The sequence below is a fragment of the Cuculus canorus genome, chromosome 15 (assembly GCF_017976375.1).
Source record: "Cuculus canorus isolate bCucCan1 chromosome 15, bCucCan1.pri, whole genome shotgun sequence".
In the NCBI taxonomy this organism is placed as follows: domain Eukaryota; kingdom Metazoa; phylum Chordata; class Aves; order Cuculiformes; family Cuculidae; genus Cuculus; species Cuculus canorus.
The window spans coordinates 1,715,903-1,734,117 of record NC_071415.1 but is presented as its reverse complement, the minus strand read 5'-3'; the positions used below and the strand labels follow the sequence as shown (position 1 = coordinate 1,734,117).

General features: G+C 52.7%; 1 protein-coding gene across 7 annotated transcripts in view; it reads right to left on the bottom strand.

Annotated features, from left to right (window-relative positions):
- Window positions 1-18,215, bottom strand: part of RAB11FIP3 (RAB11 family interacting protein 3) — a 96,565-nt gene that overhangs the window by 8,125 nt on the left and 70,225 nt on the right. For 6 of the 7 annotated variants that reach the window (XM_054080509.1, XM_054080511.1, XM_054080512.1 and 3 more), the window contains 6 exons: window positions 15,094-15,228; window positions 10,198-10,233; window positions 5,978-6,071; window positions 4,234-4,337; window positions 2,113-2,253; window positions 1,070-1,151 (listed from right to left, as the gene is read on the bottom strand). In XM_054080509.1, coding sequence (XP_053936484.1) covers window positions 1,070-1,151; window positions 2,113-2,253; window positions 4,234-4,337; window positions 5,978-6,071; window positions 10,198-10,233; window positions 15,094-15,228 — 592 coding nt within the window. The remainder of the gene's footprint in view (window positions 1-1,069; window positions 1,152-2,112; window positions 2,254-4,233; window positions 4,338-5,977; window positions 6,072-10,197; window positions 10,234-15,093; window positions 15,229-18,215) is intronic. The other variant, XM_054080510.1, reaches the window with a different exon arrangement.

Below are 18,215 nucleotides of genomic sequence, written 5' to 3'. Positions count from 1 at the left end.
GCAGAGAGATTACAGATCAAAACCAACTTTGTGTGGCCAAACACACCTAGGCAGGAATTTTATCCTCAGACCTGCAGTGGTTTTCCTACCCCCAGCCTCAACGTGCTCTGCTTACAAAGTCTTGGCAGATTAAGACCACTTCATCGTGGCCACCGCAGGTAGAGCTGGAGCTGCAGTGCTCTCCCAGAGGCTCAAAGATGGATCAGAGAGCCTTCAGCTGGGCAGAGAGGTTTGATTGCACTTAGAGGTTAATCTTACATCCGCCACAAGCTTGAACAGAAATGAAACGCAGCCTTTGTGGCAGAAGTTATGTCTGTAACCCACAATTCCCTCTAAGAATGAGGATCTTGGCCAGATCCAGCACCTCGGTGCGCTTCCCACCCCAGCCCTGCCTTGAAGGGCAAGAGGGGAGAGGATCTGGGAGATAACACAGTGCTCTGGAGACTCGACACAACACAAATCCCAAGCGAGGGTGCATCTGCCTGGGGTTGGAAGCGGAGACAAAGCATGTTTTCTCCTCTTCCTCCCTTACAGCAGTCTCTCCGGCAGGGATGGGGACAAGCTTCCACAAGAGGGCACGAGTCCTCTCCTAAGAGCCAGGACTGGGCTGCCAGGGCTGCAGCTCGGCTTCACGCAGGCTGCGCGGCCACAGAAGGATTTCTTAGGGGATTTGTCAGTCCCGGCTTCCAAGCCCAACAGTGGGAACCTATGAGGGTAGTGGTTTGGGATAACTCTGGTTTGAGGTGAGGTCTGCAGGGACTGGAAGGCAAAAGCGTGGGATTATGGAATGGTTTGGATTGAAAGGGACCTCCAAGCCCATCCAGTTCCACCCCCTGCCATGGGCAGCAACACCTCCCACTGGATCAGGAAGCTCAAAAACCCATCCAACCTGGCCTTGAACACCTCCAGGAATGGGGTTGCCACCACTTCTCCAGGCAGAAAGAAGCTGATTTGCTCATTAGATTAAATGCACCTTCTGTAGCCCGTCTGTATAAATGAGGATTTCAGCTCCAGGTGTGAACCCAGGAGCAGCTCCAGCTGGGGCACCCCAAGCACACACGCTTCTCACCTCCTCAAGTCTTTCAATGTTGGCTTTTAAACAAGGGACGCAGGATCTCAGCTCACTGTTCTCATCATCCAATTGCTGCAGCCTGCAACAGCAAGAAGGCGTGTGAGAAACTCTTCCAGACATCTCGACTGTGGCAGATTTGGTTGCATCACTAGAGATACTAAACCAGGACCTGATGAAGGCAAGCCTGCAGTGATCCATTGATCTCTTGAAAGCAAACCCCAAGAGTTGAATATTTCTATTCCAAGGCAATAAAGCAAGGGGTCCACAGGATTTCTGTCAAGACCACTGTCCAGTGCCCTCTCAACCAGGCCCAAAGCTATTCTTTAAGACCAAGGGCTTTGTTGGTGTCCACAGGCAGCCACAGGAGACAGGTCACCTGGACAGTCAGGGCAGGGCTTCAGAGGGGGCTTCAGCTTTGTATTCTCCAGGTAGAGTCACATCCGTTTGTACTACAAGCCCAGTAAAAAATCCCACTGCCTTCACTTTTCATTTGCTGCAAAGGCTGAGCAATAGCAAATGCCGTTCTGGATAAGCAGCAAAATACTCCACCCAAAAACCTGTCAAAGAAATGAAACCTCTCCCACACCACTGTTTCCTTTGGAAGCACCCTGTCCGGGACACTGCCTGGTGGATAATCCTTCCTAGATATTTGCCTGCTTCCATGGAGGTGGAAAACAACTAAGGATCAAATGTACTTCCATGGGTCACTCGTGGAAACAAGCATAAACAAACCACCTCTGCATTCCCACGCTGTGGGGCAGCCCCACGGATGGAGAACGTGAGCTGAATTTCAGCTGGATCAGGGAATAGAGAGTCTGAGACCAGGTTCAGGGAAGGGCTTCATTTTAGAATGAAGGTAGGAGCCAAAACTCAGGGCTTATAATGTCCTTAGGTAGACCTTAAACCAAGTTAAACTCACTGTCTACCACACTTTGGCTCCTCAAAGGCTGCAGATGCAAAGGCTCAGCCTGTACACGCGTTCCAGCGTGTGCCTGCTGGTCCAGGAGCCCTGTCACCATGCAGCCCTGCCCCAGCCCCACCTGGCCTGCAGGTTCTCAATCTCAATGCTCTTCTCTCTCTCCATTTTGCTCAGCAGCTCCCTCTGCTTCTTGATCTCCTCCAGCAGTGCCTGGTCAGCTCTCAGCTCCTGCTCCTTCAGCTGTTCCTCGAGAGCATTTGCCCTGCAGAGAGGAGAGAGAGAGAGGATTAAACGTTCCTGATGGCTCACCACCCGCATGCTTGCATCCCAAGGGAAGCATTAGACTCTCTTCCCAGTCTTTCTTCCATCCCAAAGAAAAAACAGGAGGAGGAGACTGTAAAACAGAGTGAGCTGCCAGGGGAAGCGCACCCATCGCTATTTCAAGCACGAGGTGGGTCTGGGCTTCACTTCTTTTCAGCAGATGCAGTGGGAATGCAACATGGTCCTTGAAATCCCGAAGGAACTACACTGACCAACACGATGGTTAAACAAAACAAGCCAGGTGGTACATACTGGTATCAGACAATCATGGAATGGTTTGGGTTGGAAGGGACCTTAAAGCCCATCCAGTTCTACCCTCTGCCATGGGCAGGGACACCTCCCACCGGATCTGGTTGCTGAAAGCCTCATTCGACCTGGAACATCTCCAATATCTCCTGGTTTGTCCGGTCTCCAAGCTCCATCAAACCCCTCTTTAAGAGCGCAGCCAGCCAGGGCGAGAGGTGAGGGTGAAAGCAGAGTCATAATCCTATAACCCACAGCCCGTGGGTGAGAGCCGCGGCATGGCCCAGGACAAGCTACTTAATCAGAATCTCATCTCAATCCTTTTCCTTTTCACTATCCCAAATTCCCAACAAAAAAAAAATACAGGATGTGCAGGTCAACTTTCGCTGCGGGCCAGCATAACAGCGATTCCCAGGCAGTGCTCGGACCGCGTTCGCTTGGCCACGGCTGAGATATTCCAGCCTATCACCTGCCCTCTGCCCTGTGCCGCAGTAAATCCCACGACCCCAGCAGTGCTCCGAGAGTAGAGGTTTGCCGGAAAGCCGGTGTATTGGAGTTTACCCCACGGATTTGCACAGGGAAGGCTTTTTTTTGCCAGACAAACCCACTCTTCAAGCAGCAACTTGAGGCTTTACTCGATTCAAAGCCGGCTGACACTTCTGGGCCAAATCACTGCAGCGGAAACCTTCCCCTCGCTGCAAAGTTTATCAGGGCTTAGAGAAAACTTTGTTTGAATCGCTCCCTTCCCTGACATGATTGTTACTTAACAGTCTTACAGCCCTATAGATAAACTCCTGCTGGGTTTATCTCCTGGGGTTAAAGCGCTGCTGGAAGGGAGAAGCCTGCCGGATTAGTAAAGACAGTGATTACATCAAATGAGATCCAAAGGGCTACACCCCAGCCAGGAGCCAAGGGGCTACAAGAAAGCTGGGGAGGGGCTGTTCACAAAGGCTCGTGGTGATAGGATGAGGGGGAATGGGTATAAACTGCAGAGGGGCAGATTTAGACTGGACATAAGGAGGAATTTCTTCTCCATGAGAGCGGGGAGGCCCTGGCAGAGTCGCTGAGGTTGGGCAGAACAGTGGTGGCTGCCCCATCCCTGGAGGTGTTCCAGGCCAGGTTGGATGGGGCTTTGAGCCCCTGATCCAGTGGGAGGTGTCCCTGCCCATGGCAGGGGGGCGTTGGAACTGGATGGGCTTTAAGGTCCCTTCCAACCCAAACTGTTCTATGATTCTATGATCTTTAAGGTCCTTTCTTGCCCAAACCATTCTATGATTCTGCGACGTGCAAAGGGTGGGCGGTACATAAAGAAAAGAGATAAAAAAAGACCTAAGCAACACTATTATAGAGAGCAGAATATTGCAAAGGAGGGAAGGGCAGGCTGGCAGCATCAGGGTGGGGCAGCAATCGGTCCTGCCTGAGCTGCAAGCCGCTTCCTGAGCTCCCGGGCATTTGCCAGAGCCCCAGCAAAGCCCACTCAGGACGCCACAAGCCCACACACAGCCCTGGAGCAGAGAAAGCAGCCTGAACCCCATCTAGATTTAACCCCAGCAGCTCCCGCCTGTAGCCAGCCTGCAGGAAAGGCTCCGGCTGCTGCAGCATGTGTAGCGGGTAAGGAAAGGCACAGCAGGCGATGCTGAGCTGTGTTTTGGCCCCGGCAGAAGCCGGATTCCCTTACCTGTGCACGAGCTGCAGGTTCTCCTGCTTGAGGCGGCTGTGCTGCTCACCATTAGCGGCCGTGTCCTTCTCCAGCTCCGTCACCCGCTTCTCCAGAAAGACCACCTGGGTGATAGGAGAGAGACGGATCACCCGCCTGTGCTTAAACCCACTGGCAAAGAGGTGCTGAGCGCCACAGCGGCTCCCACCCTGCTCACTCTGGGGCTTCCTCAGTTTCTTGTACCAATTCAGTCACTCCAACAGCACTCCAGGTGTTACCTGCACCCCCCTCTTCACCGCACAAGGTGGCCGGAGCTCTGACGGAGGCTTATTCCTGTACGGTTCGACGCATCAGCATCAGATTGATTTAAAGCATCCTTTTAAAACAACCTTTTCCACCCTGGTTTCTCCCTTTCTGATGTCTCCCATGTGCCAATATGTGGCCAAATGCTTCACTCTTTCTTTCCTTAAGTCCTTAAGACCTCCTTAACACGGAGGTCTAGAGGGATCCCAGTGGGCTCAGTGGAGCTCTGCTGCATCCCAGTGCAGCGCTGAGGCTGGGGATAACCACACACTAACTAAAACAAGACTGAAAGATCAAGAATTCATAGCTTGTTGTAAATATAGTCATGTAGAAGGAAATGATGCTAGCTGGAAGGAGCCGAGACCAGTCTTTCCTCCTTGTACCTACATTACTTCAGCTGTGTTTGCATTTTCATTCCCTTTCTCTAAAGAGTGCACGACTTCAAAAAGTAAAGAGGGCTGCTCCTGTGCTCCTGACCCCAGAAGGACAGAGTTCATGGTTCCCCAAATCCCATTTATATCCATCCATCAACAGTTATGGAAGAGAAGCAATGAGAAGCCTATCTGCAAACCCTGAGCCCTCACTCTGGGGAGAACGGCAAGCGACAGGAAGGTGTATGAAAAGCAGAAACATGCAGAGTCACAAAGCCTTTCCCAGGAGGACACACACAGTTTGCCAAGCCAGATGCCTTCAGGAACGTGTTTTAGTCAACTTTCAGACTTGGAAAAACATTGATTTTTTACAATTTTTAAAGATCTTCTCTGCATTATAATTAGACCCAAATGCAGCCATACACGTGTGTTTCTTTTCCGCGTGCTGCTCCATGCAGCTATTTGTGATTCCAGAATTAAAAAGCCATTTTCAAGGCAGTTCAGGGCTGCGGCAAACATTTACACAAGCCACAACTCATCCATCTTTCACTTCCCTGCTTTCCCTGAGCTATTTTTAGCTAGGGGGGCTCAAACAAAAGCTTTCTTGTGCTCCTGCCCTCTCCCATCTTGCCCTATAATCCTTTTTGCGTAACACCCCAATAAAACCCAACGGGACCAGCACAAAATCAGCTTTATATCCCTAAGACATGAACGTGCCAAGCAAACAAAGTTCTTGTTTCACATCAGGCAACTTTGCTCATCTCAGAAATGCAGAATTCGAGAACATATGAAGCGAAAGAGAAGTGAAAACACAGCCTGCAAGGAGCTGCCCCCTTCTCCCAGTGCAGGTAGCGCATCTCCATTCTAGGAAAGGCCACCAGGGCCACCTCCTGGCTCACAGGACCATTCGACTTGGAGCGCTCGTATTCTCCATCCTCTCGATGTGGAGAGATTTGTGTGTCCCAGTTGTACTGATCTACTCAGCGCCAGCCTAGGCTAGATGTGGGTACTGACCTACCCAGCCTAACTCCTGCCTGGGCATCTCAGAGCATCAGAAGCCACCGTGTGCTCCAGGACAGCACTGCTCTTACCTTGTCTGTGATGTCCTCTTCTGTGCACTCCAACGTATCGCGGTAAGACTCTTCCATCACCTCCACGGACAGTGTGCTTGTCTGATGCAACTGTCTATAACAGAGACAAACCACCCCAACCCACAGCAACACCAACATTAGAGTGAACATTGCAGGACGTGGCCATTTCAGATGACAAGCGCTATTGCAGGATAGGGTCTCCTCGCTCCCCTCCACAGCTGCCACCTGCTTTTCCAAAGGGTTTTAATGGCACTGCTCCTTCCTGGACTGCAGGATTTACAGCAAAGGGTGGCGTAGGCAAGAGCCTTGGCAGAGCAGGACCTTCACCACCAAGTTCTCCAACAAGTTCACCACCTCCATGTGTCCAGATCCCAGGGCTGAGCAGGTGGCTGCTTACCAGCTGAAGGAATGTGCCCGGCGAGGAAGCGCAGACGTGGACACATGCTGCTGGGACTTCATACTATGATCGTTTACTCTTGCTCTTTGGAATGGGAAGAGATAAGAGCTCACTCTTTTCACTTTCTGTCCTTATGAACATCCCAAGGCTGTGTATTACCCAAAGAACAGAGTACTCTGCTCTCGGCGCTGATAAGGCTCATATATGAAGTGGGGGGCGGGGAGCGTAAGGGGAGGGAAGGGAGAAAACACCCTGATGCTGTTGTGAAACACCTCAGCCCACCTCCCCACACTGGCCGCGACAGCCAAGAGCGAGCTAATCATTAGCAAGACGTTACGACATTGGTGGCCGCGGCTTTGCAGCAATATAAAGGACACCCCGTGCAGGGCCCAATCTGCACTTCATCCTTGGGTATCGCTGCAGTTCAGCTCTGTCGCCTCATAGCATCAGAATCACAGAACCATTTGGGTTTGAAGGGATCTCAAAGCCCATCCAGTTCCACCCCCTGCCATGGGCAGGGACACCTCCCACTGGATCAGGAGCTGAAAGCCCCATCCAACCTGGCCTTGAACACCTCCAGGGATGGGGCAGCCACCACTGCTCTGGGCACCCTGGGCCAGGGCCTCCCCACTCTCATTGTGAAGAATTGCTTCCTGATGTCTAATCTAGATCTCCCCTCTTCCAGCTTAGAGCCATTTCCCCTCATCCTATCACTCCAGGCCCTTGGAAAAAGTCCCTCCCCAGCTCTCCTGGAGCCCTTTCAGTACTGGAAGCTGCTCTAAAGTCCCCCCAGAGTTTTCTCTTCTCCAGGCTGAACAACCCCAATTCTCTCAGCCTTTCCACATAGCAGAGGTGGTTCCTGTCCTCGTATCACCTTCGTGGCCTCCTCTGGACCTGTTCCAACAGTTCCATCTCTTTCTTCTGTTGGGGATTCCAGAACTGGACACAATACTCTAGGTGGGATCTCACAAGAGTGGAGTAGAGGGGGAGAATCACCTCTATCACCCTGCTGGCCATGCTTCAAGAAGCCACTGTTGCCACAGGGAGGGGTGGATGTTTTCCAGCTGTGAACCCCAGGCAGATGGTGCCTGGAGAAAGCCACTCTGCTCTCCCGTGAAACACAAACCATGAGTAGCCTGATGCACCTTTGGAGCCACTGCTGCTTTCAGCAGGAGGTGAAGGAGGAAACCACACAGGTCTCTTTGAATCTCATTTTTCCTATGAATTTACAATGTGGGCTCTCAAATTCACCCCACTACATAATGTGCCCATGCAAATACTCATGGAGCATAACTGGCATTTACTGAAGAGATCATAGCCTTATTTTATACCCTCACCCTGAGTATATATTTAGATCCCGAAGTCTTGGATACATTTGTCATTTAAATAGTGCCACGCAGCCGAGATTTTCCATCACAAGCAGAAAAAAAGTTAGAAAAAGATCCCTTACCAAAATAAAAACAACTTCCTAAAAGCAAATGTTTCACCTGCAGGGAGGGCCTCTGGATCAGGGAGCACAGGGAGAGGATGAAGGGGAATGTTTTTGAGCTGCAAGAGGGGAGATTGAGATGAGATCTTGGGGAGAAATGTTTTGCTGTGAGGGTGGGGAGGCCCTGGCCCAGGTTGCCCAGAGCAGTGGTGGCTGCCCCATCCCTGGAGGGGTTCAAGGCCAGGTTGGATGGCGCTCGGAGCCCCTGATCCAGTGGGAGGTGTCCCTGCCCATGGCACGGGGTGGAACTGGATGGGCTTTGAGTTCTCTTCCAACCCAAACCATTCTGTGATTCGGGTGATGCTTATACCCCCTGCTCCCCGCGCTGCCCTGAGCAGCTTCTCTATGCCTCTCCTGCCTGCTTGTGCTCTCACACCATTCCCTTCTCCTATTTTCCTACTGTCAGCAAGTCTCCTCTGGCATAATTTCTCCTCCTGGCGAGGAAGCAGGTCCTTGATATTACATTTCCGAGTTCCGGTCATCTTACTTTCTCGATCTTTGTTAAAAACACTGACAGGAAAGAAGGTTGAAGGGAGCAGCCAGTATCCAGGTTTCCTGTTTTAGGACTGTTTTTTGTTCCGTGTATGGCAGAGGGTATTTGGAGAGGATTTGACTTAAACTTTTGGGGATGGAGATGCTCGGTCTGTGGGGGATTGAGCTGTCCTGGCCCTGTGCACTCGTTAAGTGTTTTCTGAGCCCAGGTCTTGCAGGCTCGGGTAAATATTGATTAATTCAAGACCAGTCAAGTTTAGTTTGTGATAACAAGAGATAACAGGGTTTTGCTGCAGTGTCGAGCCAGATCCTTAAGATCAGCCTATATCAAGCTCTTTGTTGCAGATATTGTAATTACTGAATGATATCATAGAGTCACGGAATGGTTTGGGTTAGAAGGGACATCAAAGCCCATCCAGTTCCACCCCCTGCCATGGGCAGCAACACCTCCACTGGATCAGGGGCTCCAAGCCCCATCCAACCTGGCCTGGAACCCCTCCAGGGATGGGGCAGCCACCACTGCTCTGGGCAGCCTGGGCCAGGGCCTCCCCACCTTCACAGGAAAACATTTCTCTCTAAGATCTCATCTTAGTCTCCCCTCTTGCAGCTGAAAACTGTTCCCTCTCATCCTATCCCTGCCCTCACTGATCAAGAGCCCCTCCCCAGCTTCTTTCAGTTCTGGAAGCTGCTCTAAGGTCTCCCCACAGCCTTCTCTTCTCCAGGCTGAACAACCCCAACTCTCTCAGCCTGTCCTTGACAGGAGGTGCTCCAGCCCTGAGATCATCTCCGTGGCCTCCTCTGCACTTGCTCCAACAGCTCCATGTCCTTCCTGCGCTGAGGACTCCAGAACTGGACACAGGGCTCCAGGTGGGGTCTCACCAGAGCAGAAGGGCAGAATCCCCTCCCTCTCCCTGCTGGTCCCAATGCTGTGGATGCAGCCCAGGACACAGTTTGGCTTTCTGGACCTTGAGCGCCCATTGCCAGCCCATGTTGAGCTTCTCATCAATCAGTGTCCCCACATCAAGCTGCTTCCTCCTGGGCAGCATCCCTGCCCCACTCAGAAGGGAGGAAAGAGAAACCCAGCAACTGTGGAGGGCGATCCCCCTCCCAAGCAGGACAGAAGCAGGAGGGACAGCTAAGATAAGCCCAAGGATACTCCTAAAAGCACAATGACAGGAAGGATGGAGGGATGGGGAGGGAGGGATGGTGAAGCTGGGAATGGAAAGGTGGGCACCAGGTGTCATTGAGAAGGGATGGACCCTCTGCCCTCACAATTCAGAGCAAACTTGTCAGGCAGGGATAAAAACGCCCACAAAGAAAGGACAACCGGCATCACGTGAGGTGGTCTCACAGCACAAGAGGCAGCACAGGGTTCTCTGCAGCTGCCCTCAGGAACTCCCCGCAGCCACAGGGCTGCTCCAGCAAGTCACACGCTGAGGAATACGCTGAGCAAAGCCAAACAGAACCACTAGAGTTCTCTAAGGTAGCGGGCTTTTTTAGGGTGCTGGAGAAATCCCTCTCTGAGTGGAAGTACTGATCTGGTCTTGCCAAGACTCTGAAGCCCCACCACGGTGATGCTGGGGAGCAGACAGCCCAGAGGGATGGCCCATTCCCCACTCCTAGGGCACCGGGAGCACAGCACCCTTACTTTTGTCCTGGAAGAAATCCAGTTGACCCCAGCCTCCAGCTGTGTAAGATCCTCCCCGTTACAGAAAAACAGGGATTGCAAACTACATCTGAATTAAACCCACTCTTTCCCAGCGCGTCCAGACGTACGACACAGCCAAGTGCTTTTGACAGCTCGTACCCCTTCACCCAGCAGTAACACGAGACGGAGCTTACCTTGCCACCTTCTTGCTTGAGAGTCTTTTATTTGGACTGCAAAACGAAGGAAAAACAGGAAAGAGTTAGAAAAGCTGACAGTGGAGAGCAAGGGAAACAGGAAAGTGTGAGGACTCCGGGGCACATCCTTTGCTCTGGCAGCACAGCGCCCAGGCATCAGCACCCGCACAGCCCACCCGCTTGGGCAAGGGAATCGCCCCGGGGTTTGATACAGCCTTGAGAGGAACCGAATGGAACAACGCTGCAGCCAGACCTCGCCAGCAACAGGATCCCCTCGCCAGCCGAGCCCTGTCCTGAAAGCTGATCCCCACAGAAAGCGCTCATAGCAGCAGGGAGTTTGGGGGACTTGAACCTAGTGCCAACAGCCCCCTGCGCCCCATCTTTGCACCACACAGCACCCCAGCCCTGCACCCAACCCCTCCAGCCACATCCCTGCACCCCACGGCACCCCAGCCCCCTTGAGCCACATCTCTGCACCCCACAGCAGTCCACCCCCCCCAGCCATGTCTCTGCACCCCACAGCACTCCAACCCCCCAGCCACGTCTCTGCACCCCACAGCACCCTAGTCCACTCAAGCCACATCCCTGCACCCCACAGTACCCCAGCCCTGCACCCCAGCCACATCTCTGCACCCCACAGTACCCCAGCCCTCCTGAGCCCCATCTCTGCACCCCACAGTACCCCAGCCCCCCTGAGCCCCATCTCTGCACCCCACAGTACCCCAGCCCTCCTGAGCCACATCTCTGCACCCCACAGCCCCCCAGCCACATCTCTGCACCCCACAGCACTCCAGCCCCCCTGAGCCCCACCTCTGCACCCCATGGCACCCCAGCCCTCCCTGCCCACACCTCCCACCCTCAGACAGGCTCTTATATCCTCATGCACGCTGCTTTACACCCCTCACAAAAATCATTCTCACTATTTGGCTCTGCTTCACCAAAGAATTACTGCCCACTTGTAGCTCAGCGGATTTAGGAGCTGTTGATCATGTCCCTTTCTGGATTTTAAGCACAGGCATGGTTACAATCACTGGGGATGGGTATGAGCTCTCCTTCACACGGAGCTGACGGACACCACACCCCCTGTGTAAATGCCCGAGCCAGCTGCCACCATACCACAGCGGTCAGGGTTTAGCTAATGCTCAGCGGGATCCATGCTTGCAAACAGCCAAGGTCTGTGTTACTTTGCCCCTCAGGACGGAGTTGTAGGCTTTCCCCGCTGAGAAAAAAAGGCCTTTTTCAGGAACGGCTGATTGCTGAGATGCTCCTTCCAGTCCTTCAGCCGTGACTGATGCAGCTGTGGCGTAGTGATGAGCGCAAGTAGAGTCCTCATAGAATCAGTGAGGTTGGAAAAGCCCTCTAAGCTCATCCAGTCCAACTGTCAGCCCAACCCCACCGTGCCGGCTAAACCGTGTCCTGAAGTGCCGCAGCCACATGGTTTATGAGCCCCTCCAGGAATGGGGACTCCCGCACCGCCCTGGGCAGTCTATGCCAGGGCTTCAACATTCTTTCGGTGAAGAAATGTTTCCTAATATCCCGTTGAAACCTCTCCGGGCACAGCTTGAAGCCATTTCCTCTCATCCCATCCCTTGTCACTTGGGAGCAGAGCCCAGCACCCACCTCACCCCAACCTCCTTTCCAGGAGCTGCAGAGAGCGATGAGGTCTCCCCTCAGCCTCCTCTTCTCCAGACTAAACACCCCCAGGGCCCTCAGCCGCTCCCACACCCCCTGTTCTCCAGACTCTTCCCCAGCTCCATTCCCTTCTCCAGACACGCTCCAGCCCCTCAAGGTCTTTCTTGGAGTGAGGGGCCCAAAACTGACCCAGGATTCGAGGTGCAGCCTCCCCAGCGCCGAGTGCAGGGGACGATCCCTGCCCTGCTCCTGCTGGCCACCCCATGGCTGATCCCAGCCAGGATGCTGGTGGCCTTCTCGCCCACCTGGGCCACTGCTGGCTCATCTTCAGCCAATGTCACCCAGCACCCCCGGGGCCTGTCCTGTGGGGCAGCTTTCCAGCCGCTCTTCCCCAAGCCTCGAGCATTGCACAGAGTTGCATCTTCCACCCAAACACACAGTGCTGTCACACAAGCTGGTGGGACGTGTCTGACACCAAATCATCACTGAATGATGGCAGCAAACCCAGTTCCAGCCCCAGCAGAGCAGAAGCACTTGCATTTCCCCCGTGCTTAGCTCCGTTTGAAGAATGAAAACTAAATAAAATCATCTGGGAGCTCAGCCCTGCCTGGAGCTGCAACAATCCCATTAGTTCTTAGGAGGAGGAATTAAAAACAGCTCAGGACAACTTTCTTTTTTAAGAAAGAACAAGACAATGACGGACCAGGGGCTGTTGTCAGGGCTACCAGCCTGTGTGTCAAAAGGGCATCCTCAAACCCAGAATTCCAAGGAGTGCAGGAGCCGCTGCTGGCCAGGCTTCAAGGACGCTCGGCGCCTGCCTGAGGGGAGGAGGTCAGGCCCTGGTGTTGGCCGGCAGTTGTTCCAAGTCATGAAGGTCCCCAACACTGGAGAGAGGACAAATATTTTTCTCTGCAAGCAGCTTATCGGAAGGCAGTGCTGGCTCCTGCGGATCTCTCTGGAGGGAATGAGACACCACCGCTGCCTTCAAGGGCACTAAAACAAACGTCCTTTTACTAAACTGGTTCATCCCAAGCTCCTTGAGGATTTCTTCCTGCGCTGTGGGCTCCGATGCCAGGACCAGGCTTCCCATGTTCTTTCAAGTGTAAAACGCTGCATGTACAACCACAGCCTTTAAAAGCAAGGCTGTTACATGTGGTTTGGGTTTCATCCCAGCTGCCAGCATCCTCTGGAGTTGTTGTCTTCAGGCTTTGCCTTCCAGGCATGGTGCGAGGCTGCCCAGCCCAGATCTTGGTCCAGTTGCTGCTGCTCTCTGCATCCCAGTTGCCAGTGTCCTCTGGAGCCACCAGCTTCAGACTTCATCTCCTCGGCACAGTGCGAGGCCGCTCAGAGTTTGGTCCAGTTGGTGCTGCTCTCTTTAGCCCTAATCCAGGATTTGTCCTCTGCGCTGAGGGCTTCACGTTGCTGGTGATTCTCGGAGCAAACAGGTGCTGCCACGTGCCGTGCGGGGACAACTCTCACGCCTTCACCACAGAGAGGGCCAGCAATGCTCCTTCGATCGGTGCAGAGCACAGAGCACTTGGAACAAGTCCCAGCAAATTTGTGCATGGGAAACCCTGAACACAGATGGAGGGACCATATCTACTCGCCCTGAGCCCACACAGACTATGGAATTCCCACCACAGGACAGGAAAGCCACCTCTGGAAGTCTCATCCATCACAGGAGGTTCTGAGGTGTTACTTCAGCGTTGGAGGTGGACAAAGCCTGGAACAGAGCAGGGCTATGGGTGCACCCACGGAAGTCCTGTGTTCTCCTTCATAAGTGCACAACCTGAGACCCATCACTGTCCTTCAAGGCCTCCAACAGCAAAGGCAACTATTTACCCGAGAAAGGGAAAAGGAGTTATTCCATTAAAACACATGAAGGTCAAGCTTGTATTTGTTTTCCGGTTCCCTTCCCATAGCTCTGTAGCCCAGGAGAGCTTCCACATCAAACTGTCCCTGTAGAGGACAGACAGAGGCCAAGGGCATGATGAAAAAACAGGCTTGAAAAAGCACACCAGACGTGAGAAGAATGATTATCATTAATGTCACCATCCTTCAGAGTGCAAACAGGTCTGAAAAAATAACCCAACACACAGAAATCCCTCCCCACTGATCAAATCAGCAAGTCCAGCTGCTGGCTGATAGACATCAAAGGCTACATTCAAAATCTCCTGAAGTTCCTATGCAAAGGTCCCAGGATTTATAGAATGGTTAAGGTTGGAAAAGACCTCTAAGATTGAGACTAACCATCAACATAACACCATTATGCCCACTAAACCATGTCCAGAAGCACCACAGCTACACAGGTTTTGAACCCCTCCAGGGATGGAGACTCCCCCACCGCCCTGGGCAGCTTCTGCCATGGCTTCACTGTTCTTTCAGTGAAGAAATATTTCCCAATATCCAACATAAACCTCTCCCAGCACAACTTGAGGCCATTTTCTCTCGTCTTATCCCATTTCACTTGGGAGCAGAGCCCAGCACCCACCTCGCTCCAACCTCCTTTCCAGGAGCTGCAGAGAGCGATGAGGTCTCTCCTCAGCCTCCTCTTCTCCAGGATAACCAACCCCAGGGCCCTCAGCCACACCCCATAACACTCGTGCTTATCACGGCTGCCCCCGGCCGGTGGTGGCACAGAAGCAGGCAGGCAGCTGGCAAAGCTGGATCAGACAAGGTTTTACTGCTGCAAAGCGAGAGCGTAGGAGAGGTCCCAAAGCACAGAGAGCAAGCTGGTGGTTCCAAGTTAGGGCCACAGTTGGAGGATGGGCTGTCCCAGCCCTTCCAGGCTGAACCAGCAACTCCGGCGTGTCCCCACACTGGGCACCGCTGGCCAGAAGACCCGGCAGTCTTTTCCATGGTGACAGAAATACTGTACATGATCAGCTTATGGCTTCAAGTCCTGAGGCAAGGACTGCATCACTTGGTGCGTAGAGAAGCACCCACCACTCAGCAGGACATGCAAAGAGGCAGCCCACAGAAGAAGGGAAGACTCTCATTGTCCACCAGCCTCCGCGGCTCAAACTAAAGGAAACGTCTGCTTGCATTCGTACAACCCTTCCCATCTGGAGATGCTCACCTTTGTCTGGTGAGATCCATCCCTTCTTGCAACCAGGAATCATGCAACGCACCAGCAAAGGAGAGCTGGGCAAGACAAGGAGGGTCTTCCCTTCCAGACCATCATTTCCCGAGCAAGACAAGTTGAGTCTTCCCTTCCAGACCATCATTCCCACCACTGAAGCGGCCACGCTTGAGCTCAATTACCTATTCATTTCAAGATCATTCAGGCGAGCAGAAAGATCCTCGAGGCGGTTGATTTGTTTGTGGCACTGGCTACAGTAAAACTCAAATGCTTCATCTGCAACAATGCTGTGCAGTTTCGCAGCGAGCGGATTGGTGCTAGAGAAATCACAAGGATCATTTTAACAGGACAGAACAGACAGGGACGAGCTTTGTCCGTGGCTTCCACAAGCTGAGAATACCATCAGGCAGGGGAGCTTTTGGTGTGAGAGACAAAATTTGCCATTAAAAACTTGAGGATAGATTGGGTCACCTCCTCCCTCGATTCTAGAAGCCAAATCACATCCATATGGAGTTGCTTATAGCAAGGACTTATTAGTGGGACTTCCACCACCCTCCTCCAGCTCCTGTGGAGGTACCCTGAGAGTCCAGGGAATTGCAGAAACACTAGGTTGGAAAAGACTTTTGAGATCATCAAGTCCAACCACACCTGTCCAACTCCTACACCATATCCCTAAGCAGTTCATCTGCCCATCTGTTAAACACCTCCAGCGATGGGGACTCCACCACTTCCCTGGACAGCCTCTGCCAGTGCTTGAAAACCCTTTTGGTGAAGAAATTTTTCCCAATGTCCAATCTGAACCTCCCCTGGCACCACTTGAGGCCATTCCCTCTCGTCCTATCACTTATCACTTGGAAGTAAGTGAAGGGAAGGTAAGGCACACACCTTCCACAACCCTACATGACTACAAATTTGTTTTCTGACATGATTTTCCAAGCATCCTGGCTCAGGAGGCTCCAACAACAGTCCTGGTTCTCCTCAGTCAATGCAGACCAAACTCATGCACCGCTGGACTGGGTGCTGTGAGCAAGAGCTACATCCTTTGGTTGGTTGCAGTTTTCCACCAGGATGCTCTAGGACTGGATCCAGCCCCTTTCAGTACTGGAAGCTGCTCTAAGGTCTCCCTACAGCCTTCTTTTCTCCAGGCTGAACAACCCCAACTCTCCGTCATCCGGAAAGTGCACCAGAATGAACACAGAACTGGACACAGGACTTCAAGTTAGTGGAGAAGAGTGGCAGAATCCCCTCCCTGGCCCTGCTGGTCCCACTACTTTGGATGCAGTCCAGGACATGGTTGGTTTCTGGGCTGGGAGCACACATTACCAGCTCATGCTGAGCTTCTCTACCAACACCCCAAGTCCTTCTCCTCAGGGCTGCTCCCCATCCATTCTCACCCAGCCTGTAATTGTGCTTGGCCTGCCCTGACATGACTTGGGCAGGACAGAGTTTGGCCAAGGGATTCTGAACAGCAAAGAGTTTGTGTTCCTTTGGGGCTAAAGGCACACCACAAATCCCTTCTGCAGGACAACGCGCTTCTGGAAGCCACGGGCTTTAATCAAAGAAAGGTTAATAGTGAAAAAACAAAGCAGTTCAATAAGAAAGACAGGTCAAGGTGTGAGCAAACACAAGCAAGCTTCAAACCAAAAGGCATCTGAAAGGATCGGTCAGCTCTGTGATACAGGTACACACGTGAAAGGCCTGGCCCGGGAGATGCTGTGTGCGTGGGACCCTGTGACGGGTCCCGTGGCTCAACTTCTTTGCAGAACTCCTCACTGACGTGTTGGGTGGCAGGGGGAGGTCAGCAGCCCAGCCACCCCCAGGGTCAGGCCTCTGAGTTTGTGCCATCTGTACAGTATTTCCAACTCCCTTAGGACAGGTGATGGGACAACAGTAAATGCCAAATTAATCATCTCTTGCCTTTCCTGGAAAAGAAAATAATAGAAAACCATTCCCTCTTGGGCAGGTTTGGAGCCAGGACAATTATCTACCATCAGTCAATTCAGTGGCTCAGGCTCTGTGCAGAGAAAGAGGTGACAGAAGCTTTGTGGTGCCTGGAAGAAGTGACATGACCCCTTTTGGACTTGCGGCAAGCAAGCCCCATTCAGTGAACCCTGAACCCCCTTCAACAAGCCCTGAGTCCCATTCAATGAGCCCCAAGCACCATTCAATGAGCTCTCTTTGCCCCTGCCCAGAAGAAGGAACACAAGGTGTGACTTGAAGCTACCAAGTATTACTGTAAACAGGAAAGGAAGCGTAGAGGAGAACCCCCAGGCCAGTCTGGCAACTCTCTAGGTGCGTGCAGATGCGCTCGGCCTCTGGCTGCGTTGGTTGCTTGCCCGTTGAGTGGGTGAGAGCTCAACCGCATTGCGGCTTGGGGCATCCCCGCCTACTGCTGGTGGCAAGCTGTCACCCTCCTGCCTCCTTCCTCCATCCCAGTAGTAACGTTCACCTTCCACAGATCAGCTGGTGCTTATTTTCTTGTGCAGGTCATTGGTGCTTACTGACACAGCAGGTCAGCAGCTGGAACGGGTGTTTGTGAAGAGCTTTCCTTCCAGTTTCCATTCATTTCCCACCACGTGCTGCAGAGAGACTTCTCTTACCAGATGGACGTGCCAAGGAAGAGATGACAACCCAAGAGGAGGGATCCCAAACACATGCAAAGACTTATTGGGTCAATGCAACCCCCTCCATGCTCCCTGAAGGCTCTTGGTTCCTGCCTTCATTCCCTGGTGAAGATCTGAAGCTGTGGCAGGAATATTTGTTGACGTTATTCCTGCTTGGAGACTCTGATGACATGGAAAAGGTGTGTGGCAACGTGACCATTGACAAGCAATATTGTTCCTCGTATCCCAACCACAGCCAAAAAAAAAAAAGAGCTCAGCCTGAACCAGGGATGTTCTGCAGTTCTTTAAGGTTTCATGACTTTTAAACACACCGGAGAAGCAGGGCTGCGTTCAGAAAACCAGCACAATCTCAGAGAACGATTGGCTCAGGACCTTCAGGCGTGCAATGATAATCCAAGGTAAGAGCTAGACCTGCAAGGCATGAGGAAATCCTCTGTCTCCAACAGACCCGCATTCTTCACATGGGAGGTTTTGCAGGGTTTATCTGCAGCCTGCAAGCCCCAGCAGTGATTCTCCAGCACAAACCACCACAAGCCACGTGGCCACACGCCGAGTGAGCCCCTCCCAGCAGAAGGAAGTTGCTGAAGAACACGATCTCGTGGATAAGATCCAAAGAGAGAGAGCAGCACAGGGCAGATGGTGCCCTGACATAGCAAGACCTGAATGCTGGGAGTGCAGGT